At 36.0% G+C, this 23,731-nt stretch overlaps 1 protein-coding gene across 3 annotated transcripts in view; it reads left to right on the forward strand.

The window, feature by feature from the left end:
- Positions 1-23,731, forward strand: part of SLC26A7 (solute carrier family 26 member 7) — a 66,197-nt gene that overhangs the window by 28,669 nt on the left and 13,797 nt on the right. For 2 of the 3 annotated variants that reach the window (XM_065053959.1, XM_065053960.1), the window contains exons 6-13: positions 6,314-6,466; positions 7,169-7,251; positions 8,197-8,344; positions 10,401-10,514; positions 13,464-13,541; positions 15,004-15,099; positions 22,110-22,216; positions 23,403-23,493. In XM_065053959.1, coding sequence (XP_064910031.1) covers positions 6,314-6,466; positions 7,169-7,251; positions 8,197-8,344; positions 10,401-10,514; positions 13,464-13,541; positions 15,004-15,099; positions 22,110-22,216; positions 23,403-23,493 — 870 coding nt within the window. The remainder of the gene's footprint in view (positions 1-6,313; positions 6,467-7,168; positions 7,252-8,196; positions 8,345-10,400; positions 10,515-13,463; positions 13,542-15,003; positions 15,100-22,109; positions 22,217-23,402; positions 23,494-23,731) is intronic. The other variant, XM_005499456.3, reaches the window with a different exon arrangement.

A 23,731-nucleotide genomic window follows, 5' to 3' on the forward strand; every position in this document is an offset into this window, starting at 1 on the left:
TACATTGCACTGATAGCAGTTAATGAATTGATTACCAGATGAAGTTAGGCTTCATCTGGTTCGCCACTATACTTTCTTGCTCTGTTTTGCTCTTTATTTTTTCTCATTATTTTGGGAAATGTGTTGTTGTGAACTTTGTGATAAGATGATGTCACTTTTTAGAATGTTATTTCATATTATTTTATAAATTTGACAAAATTTCATATGGATAAACCATAGGTAAGTTTTTTTTACAGGACCAATTTATTAATGAGAATTAGGGGCATGTAATAAACATGAGTAGTTTGCCTTGTAAATATGTAACTAAAAGTGTCATAGCCAGTTGTGAGACTGTTACAAATGATTCATCGTATATTAAAATGTTTTTTAATTCTTTAAAAACATTTTCATAAATACCACTTAATATAAAATGTGACTAGCCTCTTTTTCATGGTGTTTCCATGGAGACTATACTTACACATAGGAATTCTGTCAAGTTGTAGAGACGACTGGTCTTAAATACCAGAGCCAAGGCATAATCAGAACATACATTATGAGCAATAATAAAGAACAGCAGTGACACGAAGAAATGTTTCCATGGTGGTGTGCTGATGATATCATAAATGAGGTCACTCAAATGCTTTGAAAGAAATTCAATTCCCTTATCCCTTGTATTTTTTAATGTATCTGAAACAAGTTCCTTGCCCTTCATTTCACTTTTGAAATCAACCCCCTTTTTACATCTTCCAAATGAAAATTTTCTTCTTTTTTTTTTTTTTGAGGTTCTGAATTGTGTGTAGAATTGTGTGAAAACAAATGAACAAACAAAAAAATTCTCTATACAACTTAATAGAAAAATAAAATGTCTCCATATTTAGAATGGACAATTTTACCATACAAGTAAGTTTCTGATAGCTGTTCAGACTTATGGATTACTTTAAGAAGGTCCAGTATCTCAGTCATAACCACAGATTTAGATTTTAACAAATTTTTTTTTTTAATGTGGTGGTAGTTTTATATTAAAATTATACTAATTAGATATATGTTAGTGTGCACATGTAACCAGAGAGTGAAAGGCAAATTTGTCATGTGTCTCCAGACGTGCGCTCTTTACTGCAAATGCTTGAGACCTAACAACGGGTATTTTTGCTTATATTCTTTTTCTTTTTCCATTCCAAAACACCTCCCACTCACAAAGCCAATTGCTTTGCTTCAGGCAGCCTCTGGATTCGCAAAACAAGAATAGGAATGTTTAGTAAAGTGTGATAGGAGGATTGAAAGTAAAGAAGGCCAGTGAAATGGATTCTTTATAGCAAGTGAGATCATGATTAAATGTGTAAAAATGAATTTTGCATATGGAGAACAAATCTGCTACAGTGGTGTTGAGCCTATGGGAGTTTTGTGTTTACACATAGTTTATGTAATTTATTAAATTTCGTTTTCCCTGTACATGGTTTGTAACACTTCAATTGAGCTGCACATTGGAGCATTGATTTGTATTGTATAAATGGAAATGGTAAGATGAAAGTGAAGAAGAAAAATAGTGAGGAAGGACTACCTGTAAAGAACTAATTTTTACAAGGGACGAAAAAAGTGTCATCAAGTTTTATGTAGTATCTGAAAACATAAAAACATATACATATTTGCCCTTTATCCATGTGTAGATATATTTATCCTTCCACAAGTTTCTGAGAAAATGCAGCACTGCAAAATATACTCCTGCAACAGAACAAACCTACTTTGCAAAATGGGGTCTTTTGTGGTTGTGTGGTTGTGTTGCAAGTCTGTCGCAAAATCCTTGTGGTGCTGCTGCACCTAGCTGAAGAAAACATACAGATTCCCACTATCAGACCTTTTCCCCCCCCCGCCTCCAGTTTGTTCCCTATACAGTTCACTATAGTTGTCTGTACGTTTTTCCTACAGTGTATTGTCTTTGTCTAGCAAAAATCAGAATGGAATATTTTTGAAAATGTAATTAGGTCATCTATTGTTAAGCTGTATTAAGTGTTTTAACTAATATGCTCTTGTTTTGTTCGCTTCAGCCTCTATACTAATTTTAAAATTAATCTTTTGGGTTTTCATGTGTACCTTAAAAAAAAAAAAAAGAGCTCAGAGGATTTCATTGTTACATCAGAATACAAGTTATTTCTAGAAGGTAAACCATTACAATGTCCATTATTACCCTATGGAAGTATGCAAAAATATAATGGACATCAAAGCCATTCATTTTCCATGAGAACAGGGACATTCAGTGTCTATTTATATGTATGTGCAACATTAGAATATTGTTTTTTCACTTATGTGCAAATTTACATTGCCAAAATATTCATTGATTCCTCATAATATTGTCAGATCATTTCCATTAAAAAGATTTATGCAAAACTTACAATAAAAATAGAAAACAAGAGGCAAACAGCTCAATTAATATATGATTGCTGTATTTTAAAATTTTGTTAAATATATAATAACACAAAAAATTTCTTCATACACTCCAATATCAATCTAAATTGTGCTACAGAATTTTTAAATTATTTCAGTAAGTGCAGCATCAAACTACGTAAAATACTGGATTCATAATTATGTTTGTGATGAAAATATTTATGAATATTTCTTTTAAATAAAATGTCAGCGTTATTACAAGTTTGAGCTTTAGGTGCTTACATTTAGGATTTACGCTTTCCCCTCAGATGAGTACAGTGACTGATTGGACAGTATAACTTGTGTACTGTAGAGTGTAGAGAGATAGTTGTAGTATATGTTAAGCGCATTCATGTTAGGAGCCACATGCTCTTTTTTTTCCCTGAAAAGCCTGTGAGTGCTTTGTGTAATGGTCTCCTGGCTTTGTCAGTCTATCATGAAATGGGTGTTTTTAGTTTTTCAGAGAACGAGTATCTGGGAACAGATTGGTCAACGGAAGCTCTTTAGTCTGATGTAGTAATTGATTTAATATTTATGTATTACTGTGCAATTATTTCAGTGTACTACAGACACTTTTGACACAGGACTGTCAGTGCTATTGAACTACTACAAATTATGAAGCATTGGTAATCCTATTCTTTTTCATTTATTGGCTGATATAGACAACATACTGAAGGCTACAATTTGAAGAGAAACAGCAAAGAGTACACTAGGTGGTTCATACAAACTGTTTGTCACAAATTCTGAAAAAGTTGTGACAAAGGTCGACAATATTTGGCTATGTATTTAAAGATTAAATGGAAGCTTTTTAGCCAGTTTGTAAAGACAGAAATTCTAAAAGCTTATGCATATTTATTTGTAATCCTTCATTAAAATTATATTTATTCATCCAATCTTACGTCTCACTTTGGCTAGGAAAATGAAGTTAAACACCATTAATACAAGTAGCTAATGCTGACTCTTCAGTAGACACTTCAGAACAATCCCACACCTCTTTACCTTTGACAATTAGGAATCAATCAATTTCTTCCCTTCTCAGCCTTTGCTGAGTTTGTGGGTACAGTTTGCAACAGAGTTTTCCAGATTGCCTCCTTTTGTCCTAATTAATCACAGGTTCTGCTTAGGCGCTGAACCAAGTCCAGTGCTCTCTTGAAAACGCATTCTAGGAAAATTCTGGGTACAGAGACTAGTCCCAAGCCACACAAGACACAATCCACATATTGTCTGATTACTGTGGGGCAATAAGTGTTTAAAAACTGTGGTTTGATTAACATTCTTTAGATTTATGACATATGTAGATCATATTATTTAACAAGTTGATTTTAAAATGTTTTCCTGACTTTTGACAAACATTTGTGTTGAGTTATGCTGTGCATCCTTAACCAAAAGACCAAGGGCTAAATTTCAAAGGACTGGACTATTTTTTCCTTTTTGTGAGGAAAATTACATTTTGTCTCTTTTTCTGTAACTATTTTTTTCCCCCTTATAGATTATGAAAATATTATTAGAAAAGATGAGAGGGGAAAAAATGGGACGGTATTTTAATTTACTCATTCTTCAAGATGAATATAATCTCTTCAAGGAGTGACAGAATCAGAACAGTGGCAAAAAATGTTATCATCATCTTGACCACCTTTCTGCTGGAACAGGGTTCTTTCCTAAGAAAATTTTTTCTAGTACTTTTCCCTGTCCAGTATAAATATATGTATTTAAGCTCCAAATTGTCAAACCTTGTTAGCATTATGTTAGCATTATGTTATTGTCAAACCATGTTAGCATCTCTGAGGCAGAAAATTACTAATATTTTTTTTGATAAAACTGCAAAACTACAAGTGTCACTTTTCATTTATTTTAGTGGTCTTCTTTGATGTTGCCAGAGAAAATCATTTATTTGCTTGTATTATTAGTGCATTGTTTGATTTTATTATTCTTAATGTTGTGGTTTAAAAAGAAGTTGTGATGCAGTCTTAATCTACATCCTGGATTTTAACTTTTTGTTCTCTCTGTGGTTTACGTTTCAGCTACACAATAGTTCACAGAATATAAATGCAGAATCCAAGGGACTGAACCAGACCTGTTTTTCTGCCCCCTCTGCAGCTGTAATAAGCATGTGTATTATATTCATTTGCATTCGTCTTGTTGATCCAGTCAATAGACTATTGCTTTTATTTATGAGGCCTGAAAATAACTTGCGATAAGGATCGGATTATTTCTTTGTTTATTGGGACAGAAGTTCCCTCTAACTTTCTTCAGCGCTTCTAACCATTCCAGTAAACTTGTAAAATTTTTCACTACTTTCTGTTAATCTGTTATCATACTGATTTATGTCTCATTTTCTGGACCCTTAAATTCAGAGTGGAACTGACATTACAGTTCACTGTGTCATCTGTGCTGGTATGAAGACAAGTGCATTCTTTTGAGTCTGTTACTTACAACATTGTATTCATCACCAGAGATCCCTGCTGATCATCACCACTGGTCATTCTAGGCCTATTCCACATTTCTGTTCTATTTGTTCCTTATATTTAGCACCATATTGCCTTTCTTCATCATAGACCCAACTATATTTTTCTAACCATGTTTTAGAGCATGGTGCACACCTTAACATTTGGAAAGCCGAGTGCCTCCCATTTGCAGCTCCATAGCACTGTTCTGGTCTTCTTTTTCTAACACTGCAGTCTGACTCTCACTTGCAGTGACATAGCCAGAGCCTGCTGTGGCAGGACTTTGAACCTCATGGTCCAGTGCATCCCATCCCTTACAGCCTTGCATCAGCAATTTCTATACCCTGCCATGCAGAGTTTTCCCTGGAAAGCACTTGCCACTAATGTGTGAATCACCCCATCTTGCCCTTCCCTCTTTTTACATCTTGCTTTGCAGCTTTTAACTTGTAAGTTTATGCTAGGGAAAGAAACAGGACTTAGGAGATAATTTTAGTTATTTAAATAGCCAATAACATGTGTACACAAAGCCTGACAGCTAATTAGTGTTTGCAGTGTCTGGACCTGATCAAATTGCGTTCCATGGAGCACTCTGTAATGGGAAAGAGCAACCAACAACAAGACTGAGTGCACCCTGCTGAAGAAATGCAGCTACTCTGGAAAAATATTTGGATGGATCACCTTGTGCACTGGAGAGGATGTCCTGAAGAACATGTGCAGCTAGGAAGATTCCTGTTGTCCTCTCCTCTCCTCTCCTCTCCTCTCCTCTCCTCTCCTCTCCTCTCCTCTCCTCTCCTCTCCTCTCCTCTCCTCTCCTCTCCTCTCCTCTCCTCTCCTCTCCTCTCCTCTCCTCTCCTCTCCTCTCCTCTCCTCTCCTCTCCTCTCCTCTCCTCTCCTCTCCTCTCCTCTCCTCTCCTCTCCTCTTTCTCATCCAGCCACTACTGTATTTTCTTTCCCTTTTTGTTCTTCCTCTGTCTCCTCCTCTTTCCCTCCCCTTCCCCCTTTCTGATTTTTAAAATTCTTCCTCAGAAATAACTTTTACTATTAGAATTGATGGATGTTATGAACTGAGGACACTGAAAATAAATCTTTGTACATGTAAGCATCTCTCAACATTTTTGTGCAACACTCATTTATCTCACTGAATTTAATGAGACTGAATATGAAAAGCATACATATTGTATTTGCTGGAATTTTCTTGTTTGCTTCTAACAAAAGAAATATGTGAATACATCTATATAAATATTTTCCACATATTTTTGAGTTTTCAAATGCCCATTATATTTTAGCAATCATAAATTGATGATATTCTTCCTTGCAAAAGCTTAAATTAAGGCCAGCTTGTCAGGTGGCTCATCTCCTGCAGTATTGATTCAGCTCTTGTGGATACTTTGAATTGTTTGAAGTTGCAGAGAATATGTGACCCAGAATGACATATATTTTAATCTGTGATTTTTATTTGTTGCCCACTGTAGATTTATGCCTACATATTTGAGAATATTGGATCAGTTCAGCTGGAGACTTTACTCCTCTCCTTGCTGAGCATTGTGGTGCTTGTTCTTGTTAAAGAACTGAATGAGAAATTTCAGAGAAACATTAAAGTTGTTCTTCCCGTTGATCTACTTTTGGTAAGTACAAAATCAGACTTTTTGCTTTACAAAGCTTTCAGTGGTACAACTAATCTGTTACAGTTTACTGTGTTGTCTATAGTTACCCACAGCCACACCTGCCACCTATTATATGAATAGCTGTTTTTCATGGCTGTATGTTGAATGTAAGAACAGGAAACAGTCTGGCTAAACAATTAAGAAAGAAATGACATATGCTCCCAATTTGTATAATATTTTTCATGTGTTTACAAGTTTTTACACAATCACAAGAAAATGAACTCTAGAATGTTAAAGTGTAAGAAGTTTGATATGGAAAATGAAACGTAGCTTGCACATTGAAACTCCAGGCAAGTCTTATGCTAGGGAGTTGTGGCTCAGATGTTGTTTGTTATTTATGTACTACAAAGTTAAATATCTATGCTATTGCTTTCTGTAATTTTCCTTACAGTTTTCCTTTCACATGGCATGGACTAAATTGAAATTAGCTATTGCATTATAAATCCCTACTTTAAGGTTTAAGCAAATAAGCAGATCTTAGTTTATTTTGCCGCTCCTTCACATTTGCAAAAATTTGTGGAATATACTTCCCTGTCTTACTGGATTGACGTATGAAGAAATTGTATGAACACTGTCATGTGTTTATGTATGGCAATAATAGGGACCATGTGAGAAGCTAAAAGCAACAGAAATATAACATTTTATTCTGTATTGAATCAACAGATAATTGCTACATCCGTTGCCTGCTACTATGCTGACATGGAATACGTCTATGGGCTAGAAGTTGTGGGACATATTCCTGATGGGTAATGTGTTTTTTATTAGCTTGTGGCTTTTAAATATGTTTACTTCCGAGAACAGTCTCTGAAGAGGACAAAGTAGTTTTCTGAAATAAGAAATGGCAAAAATCTATTATGTTCATTTCCAACCTCCTCAAATACTCTCTCACAATTCAACCCCATGTTAACAAGCTATATCTGTATGCAGATTTTCTTGTACATTTTCATAGCTTTTTTTTACTTTATGGAATAAAAAGCAGGTACTAAGTACGTGGTGATGGCTAATGGATCTATATAGCAGGAGGGCAGAGCATTCTCGATGAGATTGTTGCAACCTGCTTTTGAGGGTTGCCGTGGGTTATTGTAGCAGAAAGGACTTGCCATGAGATAAGGTTTGTAGATTACTACACTTCGTTCTTCTCCACTCACTTATGTAGTAATTTTAGAAACTGTGACTTCTGAGGAAAAGTGGAGGATTTAGATATGCTTAATCTAGAAAAGAACACTCTGACTGCAGATAGAGATACCTTTTTCTCCATGGCCTTGGAGATAAGGAAAACATGTATTCACTATAATCAGATGGAAAGAGAAGTTAGATTAGATATTGGAAGGTATGTTGAAACTCTAAGGGTTGTTAAGGAATACCGTGTATAAGAAAACTAGGGAATGCTTGCTAATTATCTTTCAGTGTGAGAGTTATTTTGTAAGGATCCCTTCATAATTTCTCCAATTGAAGTTTGCAAATGGAAGACTCCATCTGAAATAGTTTCATATTCCCATACAAATTCTCCCCTGCACTTCCCCACAGACTGAGATTTTATTAATCTAGAATATTGAAAAAATGTCACTTCACAAGTATTTAAAAAATTAGCAGTACTTGGAAAGATTGTTTCTCTTTTATTTTCATAAATTGCAGGTATATCAAGGCTATGTACCAGGCTTTGCAAAAAGGACTGTCTTTATTTTTTGTAGGATACCATCACCAAAAGCACCACCCATTAATGTCCTGCCTGAAGTAGTCACTGAAGCTTTTGGAGTAGCACTGGTGGGTTATGTAGCATCATTAGCTCTAGCCCAAGGCTCTGCTAAAAAGTTCAAATACACTGTGGATGACAACCAGGTAAAACTCTTTCTCCTTAGCCTCAGTAATCCTTGAAATTGTTTCGCCATTCTGGAAATATAGATGAATATCCATTAGGAAAGGGTAAGTTCTATATGCATTCTGAGACCTTTGAGTGATTACAGTAAAACCCGAATCTAGTTCGCATCAGCTCTGCAGAATGCCCCACTTGGTTAAGTTGCTCCTTTTGGGGAAGCACGTCCTTCAGGATAATCTTATAATTTGGTGCATTTGGGTGTTAATGTGTTTTCTAGTGCTCTAAGACGGGACAGCTTCTCCTCTGGCAGCTGAGCTCTCGAAGACCAGTTAAGATGTTAAATCAACCATTGACTAAAGAAACAAAGTAGTTCTAAAAATAAACCAGATACTTATAGCATCAGGACATACCTGATTTTATAAAATGAAGTTATGCAAAGTAGAAATCTCATTTGAAATAAAGGTTTATTTGTACAAAAGGAGCAGGGTGAGTTCAGAAAGTGCTGCCAAATTTGCAGCCGTAGGAGAGTGCAGAGTTCCACATTACAGTGGACATGCTGGAACAAAAGTGGTATGTTACTTTCTGTACTACCCCACCACTGGTCATGGCGGGTGGGTGGGTAACACCAAGCTAACTGGAAATCCATTGAGTCAATAATTTAAGCACTGTTGTAAGAAATGCTCAATTTTAGATAACTGGCAATAGTGCTGTGTGATGAAAATGCTGTCCCTGCCTTTGTCTTAAGTGATTTGGAATAAATGATGTAAGGTTGAAAGAAGAACAGTTAGTTTTGCAGCTGGAGGTCTCTGAACACCCTAGCTAGACAGGTCAGTCTTGCTACCTCAGTTTACAACTCTTATGTCATTGGAAAATATGGTGGTAATGTTCTTGTCTACTCAAGTCTCTCAGATACTTTTCAGAATGAATATATTTGGTCATGAATTTCTGTTGACGCTTCAGAGTCATGTTTTCTATGTAGCAGAGGGAAAATGTTTTGAGCTTAATACAGGCCAGGCTTTAGGGCAAAATGTTGCATTGTCTCAAGGGTGCTAAATGCAGCACCGCAACCTGCATGTCTTTCTGCACCTTTGGAAAACTTATAGCCTGCACAGCTTAATTACCAAGGTGTTGGAAACTACATGTATGCCTGCATCATATAATGGAGCAAAAGAGCAAAACCTCCATGACAACAGAGGGCAGTGGTCTGGTGCAGCTGTGTTGCATTCAGGGGCCAGGCACAGGAATCTGCCTGGTGGCATGTGGATGTGCAGCGATATCTGGGGAGCTTTAAGGTGGTGCTCTCCTGTGCTCTGAAGCCAATGTTATAATGAGGTGTTGCCCTGGCTGGATACAATGCCGTTTGTGTCCTAAGCACTTCTAGCAGTACTGACGTCTTGTCTTGGACGTTGCCCTCAGCAGATGAATGAACTCCTTGTATTTTGGGCAGCCAGGTTAGGGCGCTTGCTTAGAAAATGCTGTTCAGCTCAGGCTGCAGATACAAGGTGGCTTCCCCACTTTTTCTTCTTTTCCTTTCTGTTCAGACATGACTGCATTTTGACTCTGGATAAACACCAAATATATTTGTAAGGAAAGACAGCATACCGATAGTATTGCCACCATACTTCACTTTCACTAAAGCATGCTCAAAAGAAAAAAAAATCACTGGCTGTCTTTTTCCAATAGAGTCGTAAGCCAGAAACAACCTGGGCACTGTCCAGATCCCACTACTTGAGACTCTGGCCTGTTAAAAAGCAGATGTGGATCAAGATGTAGATATTTTGGCTGAATTTCATCTTCAAAACTTAGCAATACCATTTATTCTGTGAACAAAATGTGCCTCTTCCTTTTGATGAATCTGGTTCAGCAGCTCTATCATTCAACTTGGTTCCGATATGTTAGAAGATATATTATGTTGGGACATCTTTTATCATGTATATATATGTGATTTTTTTCCCCTGAAAAATATGGCCATCCATTGTCATCGTTAATATTTACATTGGGGACTCCTTTGTTGGCAAGAAGGGTTGAAATGACAGAACAATAGGAAAAAAACCCATATTTTATTTAACAACTTTGCAGGAATTTTTGGCTCATGGCCTCAGCAACGTGATTCCTTCATTTTTCTTTTGCATACCAAGTGCTGCAGCGATGGGACGGACGGCACTTTTATACAGTACTGGTGCCAAAACACAGGTAATGGGTTAAAGTATGTAGTGGAATTAAGGCTAAGATACTTCTCACTGGAACTTCTACTGACTTATCCATTGTATTTTCCTATTCTCCCTTTTCCTCTGTCCTGGGAAATGACTCTGATCTGTCATTTTTAACAATCTGCATGGAATTGCATTTGACAAGCAACTGTCTTATGAGAAAAGCTAATGGTTCCACTTGTTCATTTTTGCCTATTTGATTCAATATAAACTCTAAAGTCTGTGCCAGTTAGGAGGTTAGGAATTGTGTTTTCAGACTGTCGGAAACTACATACAAGACCCTTCAGATTTATGTGAATTTGTCAGCACTGTAACAAAACTGCCCTCTAATGGTGTTTAATAGATTTAATGGTACAGGTGAAATGGAAGTTTTAGCAAAACTCAGATTTAATTTAGTGCTTCTATCTGATTTTCAAAATAAAGTGAAAGTAACCCTAAGAGCTGCTTTTCAGGAAAACAAACAAACAAAAAAAGCAAAACAAAATTAAAAACAGGCTCCCAACTTCTGCCTTGCGACATGGTATACTTGTCCTGTCCCACGGTATACCTTGAGCCCATAGAGATGACACTGTGTTTTTTTTAGGAGTTTTTGGGCTGTTTCCTACTTTTGGAAATGAAGCCCACAAGTTCTCCTTGCAGTAGGTCAGAAAACAGGGAACTGCAACTGATGAAAATTATAATTGGGACCTTGTGAGTCTGTTACCTGTCAAAATCATGCCCATGAACAAGAGATGTAGCAAACTCCTCTTCTGTGACCCTTGTATATGGTGGCACCTCATGGGCCATGGAAACAGGGACATTAGTGGGGCATCCCCCTAAGCACTGCATCTCCCTCTTTCCTCTGAAACTCAAGTGTCCATTGGTGGCATCCTGCCATATAAATGTTGTGTCCTTTGGAGTTTGTTGTTTGTTTGTCTTTTTATAACTGTTGCTCTTCCCTATGTAAAGGTCATTAATTATGAGGAAAAGCGTAATGAGGTACAACTGACATGCCTAAGTACAGCTAAGAGGTGCTGTTTCTTCTTGACCATGTCCTGCAATTATTTCTCATGCAGACACCACAATACTTAGAAATGATACAGGGCTTTGTTTCAAAACTTTACATATTAATTACCTGCTAATTAGGCTAATTACTCTGAACTTGATTAATCATACTGAATAATTTATCCAATAATGATCTTTAAAAAACATTTATATGCAAATAGCTTAGCTACCAGTTTGCTATTAGCTATTTCGTATCTTTGACTTGGATTCAATGTCATACCAGGTGTCCTCGTCCTCACAGGCATCCTCTTCTGTTACTTGTTTACATATTGTCTGTACAATTTGCAGTTATACTGCATCATGGCTTTTCCAAGGAAGATGTAAGGTAACCTCAAGACCTATACTTGAAGGCCTATAACGTGAAGGCATGTAGGATATCTGAGCACTTTGGCTCTGGTACATGTAGGTAAAGGCCCCAGTAGAAGGTTATTAAATACATGAAATGGAAAAAGAAACCACCATAGTTTGATTTCAAGTTAGGAAGTACGTGTTAAAAATAACAAGGCTCTGCTTGGTTTTATCCATTGGTTTTACAGTGTAGCAGAGCCTTAATTCAAAAGAGTATGTCCACATGTTATCATTATGAGAGTATTTTAATAAACATAAAACTCTCTCTCCTACCTTTTTTGGGGCTGTCTGAGTAGAATGAAGACATGAGAACACCACTAATAAATGTTGGTCAGATCATAGGCAAAAAGAAGAGCAAGGGGTTGCTTTGACTACATAAAGAGAAGTCAGTTTACTCTGGCACATGTAATGGAAGAAATGCAAGGAGCATTTCAGGGGCTCAAAGCAGCCCCTTTTTCTCCAACAGTTATACCTGGGATTCAGTGATGTCATTTGTTCTTCAGTGTTGTCATTTATTCTTCAGTGTTATCTTGTTCTGGGAGAAAACAGAAGCGAGGGACTGTATCATGAGCTAGAAGTGTCCTTGTGTCCTTCAAGCATAATCAACACCTTTTTCACCTTTTTATTATTTTTTTTTTCCTTTTTGGGAAGGCAGAAAGAGGGAAAAGTTCCCTGTGGCTTTACCAGCAGATTTGGTGTCTCTTTTCCTGTAAACACTCTGTCTGTGCTTCTTGATGGTATTTTTAAGTACGCCATGGCTTTAATTTTCTAGTGTTTTAACAACTTGTCTGGTTTTGTTTTTAACAACTTGTCTCTTAAAATGATACCTAATTATTTTAGTAAAGAAACATATTATCAATATAAAAATAAAGCAAGCATCTGTCTACTTATCGTCAAAAACCTTCTGTGAATCTGGACTGTATCTTAATGAAAGCAGAAGTACTCTGCTTTTTGAGCAGCCAGAGTGGAGTAGGAGGCTGCAATTTTATTGTAGTTTTCCATCAGATTAATACTACACAATACTAATTTTTAGACCATATATTTGTCTGGATTCATGTCACCTGCATTAATTATAATTTTTAATATACTAAAAAAAAATGTTCCTACATTTTCTAAAGTAAAGCTCACTGATATTAACATGAAATCATTGGTGGTTTCTGACTTAACATAATAATTTCCTTTTAGTGTTGATCCCAATAAAAGAAGTTAGAAATCTTCTCTTGCGCAAAAATGATGACACAGTTCTCTGTATATAATTTTGGTCAGTGCTATGGCAGATCTGTTATTTGGTGCAATATAGGGCGCATGACCATAAATATGACACAGAATGACAGTGGGTGCTGTGAAACTTCTGGGATGAGATATTGCACACACGCTCCATTGAACAGCTGAGAGTGTAAGTGATGCCGTGGTTGGTGTCTGTGTGTGTCAGCAGGGTCTAGCATGGGTGTTGAGATCCCTTACTGATGAGTAAGCCTTTTCATAGGTTTTAATATTGTTTTATTGTTAGACTGAATGATCCGCTTTTTTATTGTTTTAGGTGGCTTGCCTTATCTCTTGTGTATTAATTCTTGTGGTGATCTATGCCATTGGACCTATGCTGTACTGGCTGCCTATGGTACAGTACTTATCTTCTTTTTTAAAGATTATATTAAATGTTTTCTAATTACTTAATTTTTTTCAGTGAAAAACAGTACTACTTTTAAATGAGTTCTGTTTAATTTCAATGGGAGAAAGAATAGTAAGGGCATAGCAAGTCTCAAAATCATAAAATACAGAGGTGACAGTATAATATATGTAGATTTTACACATATGTATTTGCATATATAGGCTATCACATAAGTATATAAGAAAGCATTTCTCTTCGACGTAATTTTGGCACATAGTTTATGAAAAGAATACATGCAGATTGCTGTGGATTTGTAAATTGACAAAATGCAGTAGAAATTAAAAAAGATCCACAATTTTTCTCTAGTTATGTATATGATGTATACTTCGCTTTTCAAATAGATGTGACACAAATTTTTGTAGATAGTGATCTAACCTGAATTGCAGAAAGATTATGAGATATTCTTTTATCTCTGTCATGGAATACATCTTCAACACTAAGACTCTGTAAAGCGACATGGTGTGTTTTCACATAAGCTATATCTAGCTTTTGGTATTACAAATTAATATTTAATTTTAATTAGAGGCATGCCAAAGATATAAAATATAGCTCCAAAGTTATCCATAATTCTTTCATGTTTGTATATGAAATTTTTGCTCAACTGTATTTTACATTTACTTTGTGCTATTGTTTACAATATCAAATGAAGTTTTTCACTTTTCAAAACCACAGATCCTTTTATAGCTTATTTTAACCATGCAAAGTAAGGGCACTTAAAGAGTGATGAACAATATGCCATTTTTTTCATCATACTGCTTTCTTCCCTTCATTTTTTTTGTATGAATTATATGTAAATTTTGACTGGTTTCCTATAGGCTTTTTTGCCTAAATTAAAAAAAAAAAAATCATATGTTTTTTATATTTTATTTCTTTTCTATGATTTTTTTTCAGCCTCCCTCTCCACCTGTGCACTGCAAGTCCTTTGCTTTTTACTCCATATTTTTTGGCTTCAAATGATTTCTTCAACCATTTCCTCCCGCTTTCTGATTTAGAGAATAATATATTATTTTGTTTGCCTCAAAGTTAATGGATTTTTTGCTCTAGAGACCTTGTCTAGGTGATGAAGAAGGGGAATTGAAATTCTTCACTGTGTAAAAGTTGAGTACTGATTTGCTTCTGAGTTCTCCAGACTCATTGGTCTGCTGACACATAGAGAGTCTAGGGACATCCTGAAGTTTCTGACATTTTCCTCACAGTCAGGTGGCCTATAGATTGCCTGCAGGACAGAAAAAATAGGCTTGATACTGTTACATTTATGCCACAAAGAAAGCAGTGCTTATCCTGTTTTTGAAACACTAACTTCATTTTTTTTTATATAATTTAATCATGATATTGACTGCTAAATTGAAGAAAGAACATTTGTTTTCATTATGAATTCTGCAAAAGTCTTTTGTTTCTTATTTCATTGCAGTGTGTACTAGCAAGCATTATTGTTGTGGGCTTGAAGGGAATGCTAATGCAGTTCCGTGACTTAAAAAAATATTGGAATGTGGATAAAATAGACTGGGTAAGTGAAACAATCTAAGGAGGTTTTTCTGAGAACCTTTAACTAATATCTAACCAAACTTTAATAATTCTGTTGCCTTAGAAGAGACAAGTGCAAGCTATTATTATTAGGGTTTTTGTGTGCTGTTGGTGTATTTTCTATCTCAGAATCACAGCATCTGTAATGTTAGTTGTATTTAAAAGAATCAGAATTTTAGTAAATGATAAAGAATCATTCCTAATTTAATGCTAAAGATAAGTATACAGACAGATCAGGTTAAACTGAGGAGAAGTGTGTCTAATTTTCTGTGCCCTCTCAAGCTGGTTAGCTTGCTTTTGTTATTGTAGTATTATCAAAGAGATCTCAGTATCTTTGTCCTCTGGGGATATGGAATGACTGTACAGGACAAACAGAACCATAAACACTAGAGATGCAGAAAGATATATGTCCTAGAGTTCTGTAGGTAAATTGCCTTAACTCTTTCAGATTTTGCAAAGAGGATATCTATTGTTTGATCATAATGAAAGACTCTAGTATGAGAGGAGGAACACATCAGAAAAAGCAGATAGATGGAAAGAGACATAGTATGAAAATCCAGTTTAATACAAAGTCTGAATAGTCTGACTTACATTTGCACAGAATTCCTAGCAAGCACTAATTATGAGTCCCTGTTTAGAAGACTCCTAGTTTTCTCTTCTGTGGAAGTTTTTGAATGTATTGGGCAATTAGTGGAACCAAGAGCACCAACCACTTACATAAATACATATTGACATTCCATAAAGCTTTTGGAATTTCTGTTTATGCAGCTTCAGTTAACAAATATTCAGAAAGGTATTTTGGTCATATTGTCCTCCACTGTGGTGGGAGATATAGGTTACTGGAGGTAATATCTGATTTAATATTCTACAGCAGTAATGGTAAGTCTAGACTGAATAAAACATATTTTATAGAACACTTGATTTCAGTATGGAAAGCAGAACTGAGTAAATAACATCATTTGGCTATGTGAGATTTTTCACATTTTGTCACAAAAGTCTGGGATTTTGATTTTATTTAATCATTCAAAAGAAGAGCTCTATCTTTCATGACATCTTATGTTCCTCAAGTAGTAAAATTCCGAAAATATTTTCTACCACCTGTAGTGTATATGGTTTTCATCATAACCTAGATTTCCGGGGTCCCAAGGGGTAGATGATGTGAATCAAGAATTATTTTGGAGACAGCCAGCTCAAGAAAATTGGTAGTTATGGGAGAGAGATATGGCTTCTCTATCAGTGCATTGAGGTAGAAAGTATTTAAGTTTTCCAGTAGGATATTCTGGAAGCTCTTTAAAGTTGATGAATCTTGATAGATAGACTAGCCTGACTGATTTTGCTTTAGTGTTTTTGGCAGAAAGGATGGATAAGGAGTTGATTATTATACCTCTGACATCTGTCATTATTTCTAAGGATGGTTATAGAGAAGAAGAAAGGTTGTAGAGAGAGAGAGTTTGCTGGGCTTATCTGTTTAACTGGACGTACTTGAACGATGATTTATTTTCAAATAGTTGTACCATCAGTCCTTAGTCTGACAGGGTAAATCATCTTGCTTTAAATGCCACAATCTGAAGTAAGGCTATAAACGTTCATCTTACATTGCTGCCTGGTCTGAGGAGCCTCACCAAGCCCAGTGGTTTGAATAAACACAATACTGTCGACTTTGACCTGAAAAAATTCACCCCAGCAACTGACGACACATTAGAAATGAATCAGTCCCATTACCCAGGTTATCCAAAGTGTTTTGAAGATAGAAACTCTTAAAAAAAACCATTTTGAAATAATTAGCAGCTGTCCTTTCTGGAACTGGTTCTTTGAAGGGCGTGTGTCATGTAACATAGAAGTCAGGTTTGTTATGCTCACAGGTCTGACAAAACTTTTTGTGCGTAGAAACAGGATATTATGGCTTTTGTTACCTTGTTCCTTTGCATTTCTTTAAGATTCTCATTGAATACAAATAAGAAGAGTAATATTTATCTGTTGATTAGTTCTTTATAAAACATAATTCCGTTAAATGTAAAAGGTACAGCCTGAAAGGTACAGCTCAGGAGTTTAACTCCTCATGGGTCCCTTCCAACTGAAGGTATTCTGTGAGTCCATGAAATCTCTCCTTTCAGCCGTGGATTGCTTTTTCTTGAAGATTTAATGTTTAGGAACAGCTGAGTCCAAAGTAACAGATAGGCTGACAGACCTGGGTAGCTAATACTCAATATTATTAGCTGAATATTATTATGTATATTTGTTTAAATTTTCTTTCAACTTGTTCTTTATTAGCCCTCGGGAATGTCTTGTTTTTACATCCCACCTCTCAAATTTCTTTCCAGCAGGAACCTCACTGCCCTTACTCCAAAGAACCCTTTCCTGCCATTCACAATACTTGTATGAAATTCAAAAGTCTCTTGCTTCACTTAAGGTCTCTGACAGTCTCTGTACCTTCTTGCATGATTTCAATAATTTCAGATTAATAATTGCTCTTTTCCACTAGATATGTTAAATACATAACTGTATGAATAACAGTATTTGTCCTCTCTTTGCTGTCCTCATCTTTTGGCTGTTTCTAGGGTGTTGATTCCTGTGTTATCTGTGTTTTGTACATTAACTTGACAATGACTTGTCTTGAATGTTTGCCTGTTTTGGGGAACTACAAGGAAGATGATCTGGAATTCTTCTGTGAGTGCATATCACTTTTCAGGTCCTCGGTGTTATGCCAGCCTACTTCTTGACTAACTTCCCTTTTTATTCTCCTGCTTGACAGTGCATTTTCCTAGTGTCAACAAAAAGGCCCATGAAGTTCTTGTTAACTCTTGTTTTTAAGGCTGAGCATCCCAGATGAGCTGCAGCCATTTAAACTAGGCAAAGGCTACTGCCTGGTAATGGACTGCTGAAGAAAAATGTTTTATTTGCTGTTAACAGTTGGACTTGAAAGTGATGGGGAAAAAAATATTTGAGAATGTGACCCTCTAAGTGAAAAATGACAATAGAGTAAGAATTATTTTCATGCATGAATTATACAATGGGGATTTAATGTGTTCAACAGAAAAACACTATGGTATTTAAAGAGAAAAGAATGTTAAAAATTGTATAAATGACTTAAACAGGAAATGACTACAGATGGAGCAGAGCTAAGTTGTACGCCTGACTTCTAAAATAGAAAGAATGGCAACAATTTATAGTAAAAAACCACATTCCCTGCATGGTGCCATGATGGGAAATGTAGTTATGGATGTTTGAATTGTAAATAATATAAGGATATAAAGAATGTTACCAATTCAGCAAGTAGATCCAACCAGGAGGGTCTCACTTTAGACAAGTGTCCTCCAAGATCTTGCCAGTGTGAGTTTCTAAGTCATCAAATCATCACCCTGTCAATCCATTTTGTCAAAATAAGCTGGAGGAGAGGGCCCAGGGAGGGCCTTCCATGGAATTTTGGAGCTCACTGGTGCAATTTAATGTATTTTTAGAACTTTTAAACATACTATATCATCAGGAGGGAGATGAACTTTTAGTTTTGTTCAGGTATTCATCAAATAGGTACCCTGATTCATGAAAGAGTACTGAGGGCTTTGCTATATAAAACATTTTCCAAAAAGTAGCAAGCTGTCTTTTCTAATTATTATCTAATTTTACACAAATGGTTCCAGCTTATGACATCCTAGGGAGATTTTCTATCCTTCCCACATTAGTGAATGTGCTACCCTGATTTATATTAGTTTTGCTGTAGTTAGTCCCAGTGGGGTGGGAAGGAATTTGCAAATGCTTAATCTGTTGAAAGTGTGATTGCCATATAAAATCTTTTTAAAGAATAATATTTATATCAGTCCATCTGTCTCCAGAGAAGTCTGTGCAAACAAATACCTTCTCAAGCATTGTGTGTGGAACGCTTGTGAAAAATTATATTAAAGAACTACCATACCACTTTACTGTTAAACAGTTCCTGATTTATGGCTGTAGTGGTTTTCACTTCAGTATTTGAATTGTAAAGTTTGATGAAGGGTGCCCTGAGGACACAGGCATGCATCAGTAGTGTCTGCAGAAGGATGGGGATGCATGGGCATGCTGTGCAGCCTCCCTGGAGCCAGAGCTTCCTCCTGGACTCCAGCATCTTCTCTGCCAAGGCATCCCCTGAACAAACAGGACTTTTATAGGTTTCTCCCTCTGGCTATGTGCTAGTGACTGCAGCAAGGGCTCTTCATCTGAGCAAGTCATCACAGCCTTGCACTATAGACAGTACAGAGCTGATCAGTCAAGTCCAGTTAGGGCATGATTCATCTCTTCCTGAAGTACGCGGCAGTGTAATCAGGCAGGAGTCAGGTGAAACATCTCCTAAACTCCCCCCACTCTGATAACCAGATCTCCATTGATTATGGTGGGAATCTAGACAGCTCCTCCAGCTGTAGACATCTGCGCAGTAGGTGGTAAATGCTGAGTGAAATGAACTCTACCCACACAGGCAATAGCTGATCATCTCAGTTTGCAACAGAAAGGATTATTTGTAATCTGTTTCCAAAGTGGTACAGAAACATTCAGTGTCACAGTATGTTAATATTTAATTGTTTAGCCATTGCCTCAGAGAGTATGCTCTCACTTCTCTTACTTATATGCTTTTTATTCCCACCAAGTTCCCATTTCACACTCCCCTCAGTGGTAGATGAGTAGACCTCATGAAATTAAGAGGTCTACATGGAAACACTGTCCACAGAGTTTCAGAGGCAGCTTCTGCATATGCAGTCACAGTACCTCTCAGTGCTTCCGATACCTTCTGATATATGCAGAATTCAACATAAGTCCATATGTCCTGATTACTTTCTCACTCTTTAGGATTTTTTTTTTTTAAATTAATACAGTACCAGCATATTTTGAAGTTGGATTTTGTTTTGACTTATTAGAAAAACGTGCCTACAATACATTATTGCTAAGATTTGAAGAATGATTAAATTCTATCTGTCCTGGAATATACTATAACCATGTTGCATAATTGGCCAAAGAAAACTTTGATATTTTTATGACTTCTTTGCTGAACCTTGTGACAACCCATTAATTAAAAAAAGTCTGTCAGATCAACATAACTTCTTTCTACAAGTTTGATACTACCCTACGTAAAAATAACTGACTCCAGGCCAATAAAAAGCACTGAAAGGGTGAGTGACAAATGAGAATATGATTGTTTTGGCTCATTCTCTCAAAAATAGCAGTCTCTGGTTACAGTTCAGATGTAAGATACTAGGCTGCTGAAGAGGCACTCAACTAGCTTTCTCAGTGCTCAGCAGCACTTGAACATATTTTGCTTTCATTCTACCTATGTAGACTTCGTGTTGGGTTTTCATGCTTTCTGTTTTCTTCTGAGAGAAAATGATTTTACAAGTCTTGCAGCAGTGATTTAATTAGATGCCTCTGGTCTGCAGCTGAGGTGGATTACTTGATCTCAGGTGTTGTCAAGGGTTCAGCCTTATGAGGATGGGCCAATTCCTGATCCGCCGTGAATTTAATGTGTGTACTACTTCGATTAGCCCATTCGCATCCAGCAACCTTCTTTATAAATTTATGTTGGATTTGTAACTGTTACAATTACTTTCTCTCTGATTAACCAGAACTCAATATTTGTTGCTCATAAAGGTATTCTTTGCAAATATATACACAACAATTTGTATAAGATCCAATTTTAAAATATACCTGGAGACTGAGCATGGCAGCTGTGCCACTGAAGAAACTGCAAAACCTTCTGTGGTAGTTTAGAACTTCGAAGATGAGGGAGGAAAAGGTTTCTCTTTAGAGTCAAGGAACACTCCGTCCTTTGTATAAATCATTATGGCATGACTTACATTTTATAATTCATAAAATAACAGCTCTGAAATCTACTCAAGGAAAACTCCTGTACTTAGTCTGAAAGTATTCTGTTGTCTCTGGCTTTCCTGAGCTAAGTGAAAGCATCAGAAAGTATAATTTTAACACTGATTATGACATTGTAATGTGATCTTTTCCTCTGCAAACATTAACAAGAACCTCTGTAATTGTTGAAATAGGCACATGTGAAGATCCGTACATTCAGAAGACTGAAAATACTTTCCATTTTTCTTTAACATTTTTTATACAAAGATTAGGTGGCAGTCTTTGCTTAAGGCTCCCTCAAGTAAAGAAATATGTGCTGATATTAGGTTGCTGTGAGAAATCAAGTAATTTGTACTTGTGACCATTTAATTGTGAAATCTGAATATCTCTCTGTGGTATAAATCATTGCACTATGGAAATATGAAGGATCATTCCTTTTCAGAAAATAATGAAGGAAAAAAATTGAAATGTAAAAATCTTTGGGTTTTTTAATATTTTAAGTTCAAAATGACTTCCCCCCCCCCCCAATATGCTTTTATTTTTTTTCCTTTTAAATTTGTGTTTAAATTGCACCCAAAGTTTTATTAATCAGATATTGACAGATGGGGAAGTAATCTGAAATCTCACCATTCACATGTGAAGAAATTAATTCCCCAACAATTTTTTTGTTATAGAGTTGGTTTAGTCAGTCGTACTCTGATAAATGCCACTTTTAATTAACCTCTTCACAAATTATAATTCTCACATATTAGTGGGAGGAGAGCTCCCTGTATGTGATCTTTAGGGTTCCTTGTTGTGTAAAAGGAAAGGAGGATTTTAAGTGTGTGCAGTGAAGGAGGTGACAAAAACTTACAATGTGAAAAATAAGCTACAGGTTTTGAGAAACAACTGAGTTAATTCTGAATTATGCTGTTAACATAACTACATGTGCTATTTTAAGTAAGTCTGAAAGGAACGTCCGTGAGCATTGGGATGAGTAGTGTCATGTCATACGAGTTCTCCCATGGGTAGACATTATTTTAATCACTAACAGAGTCTTCAATATCCCATTCAAAGTACCAAATGTTCACTTCTGAGAAAGTAGTTTAATTTTAAAAATCTTTGAGTCATAGAAGGCAAATTGTTACAAAAATTAAAATTAACAATCTCTTTCTGTTTCCCTCCTTAAAGAGTATATGGATTAGTACCTACTTGTTTACAATATGCTTTGCTGCTAACGTGGGACTATTGTATGGCGTTGTCTGCACTATAGTAATTGTGATTTTCCGCTTTCCCAGGTGAGAAATAAGCTATTGAAATTTTCTAGTAGCACATCTTTATGTGTTCTTTCTGGCACATTTCTCTACTGTCAGTGCTGACATACAGTATACTAAATTTCACAATGAAACTTCAGTTCTCTAGTTGCAGAAATTTACAAGATAAGACAATGCAAAAGTCACACCTGTGCACTTACAGTAGGCTAAGGATCTCTAAACCATTTCACACTATGGCAGTATTTTATAATTTCTGTTAGTATTACACATCTCTATGGCTCATTAGGTGAAGGTAGCGCAAGATCAACAGAAAAATCAATAAAAACTTCTTTGACAGAGTATTGCACATGATACATGTTATGTATCAGAGTGTATTAAAACCAGCAGCAGCTACAGCTCAATTTATGCAAACAGGAGAGAACAGCTGACTTTTGCAAGCCTCATTTAGCTAACACCAGTACCTGCAAACACTCCCTGCACACTGATGCATCTATTAAATGCTGGATTCTGGGAATATTTCCATTGCCTAGCTTTAGGCACAGAGCTCAGATGGCAGCTGGTTTCATAGTCTTCTTGTTCTGCAGGTAAAGGCATTTCTGCAAGTGAAGTGTTGAAGCAGAAGGTTGTGCACTGAGCCGCCTTCTCAAGGAAACTTTTTTTCCCAGTGACCACGTAGAGAGCACAGGGATTCTGGCTTTTCCAGTTAAGTTTCCCACTTTGATAGCTGGAGTGCAACATTCTGCTTCACTATACAGAGATACATCAAATTTGATAAATAAAACACCCTTAGTTTCCATGACCCATAGCTATTCACTATATATATATTTTTTCCTTTCCTTACACTATAATTTTGCAGGTAAAAAAAACTAATTAAATCTCTGTACTTTTGAAGTTGTACATTCTATATTAACTACCTTCACTTGAGAATAGCTCTCTGGCCAGCTATAAAAGAGTAATGAAACTTAAAATTAATAATTTATTTACCCGAAATTTCCATTATACTTATTCGAATAAAAAATAATCATGTCAATTTTTCAAAGTGATATACTATAATTTTAATACGTGCTTTTTACTCTTTTAACTGGATCTTTATCACAAAAAATAAGCCTTATTTGCATAAAGATGTGTATGGATTTAAACTTCTATGCTGCAGTTTTGGGGTGTGCCTCTTCCTGTTTTTGTTCACGACGACTGATGCCATGCCTTACAGATTTTCCCTGTGTATTGATTACAGAACAAAGACACTGAATTTGAAAAATGTTAAAGAAGAGGAATATAAATACAAACCAGAAGATAATTGTGTAAGTAAATTATCTTTCGTGAGTGTGTGTGTTCCACTAATTCAGATTTGTTTATTTTCTCTAGTTGGTTACCAGAGCGTAATCAGTGAGTCAAGAGAACATTTTTATAAAATGACCGCTTGAAATCTAAAACCAGTATGACATAGTAAATTAAAAAATAGTCTAGGCATCAGAAATTGGAATATGTTCTTGGTTCTGCTTCTGGTCTGCAAGGTTAGGCAAGTCTTGTTAGATTAAT

The sequence above is a fragment of the Columba livia genome, chromosome 2 (assembly GCF_036013475.1).
Source record: "Columba livia isolate bColLiv1 breed racing homer chromosome 2, bColLiv1.pat.W.v2, whole genome shotgun sequence".
Lineage (NCBI taxonomy): Eukaryota > Metazoa > Chordata > Aves > Columbiformes > Columbidae > Columba > Columba livia.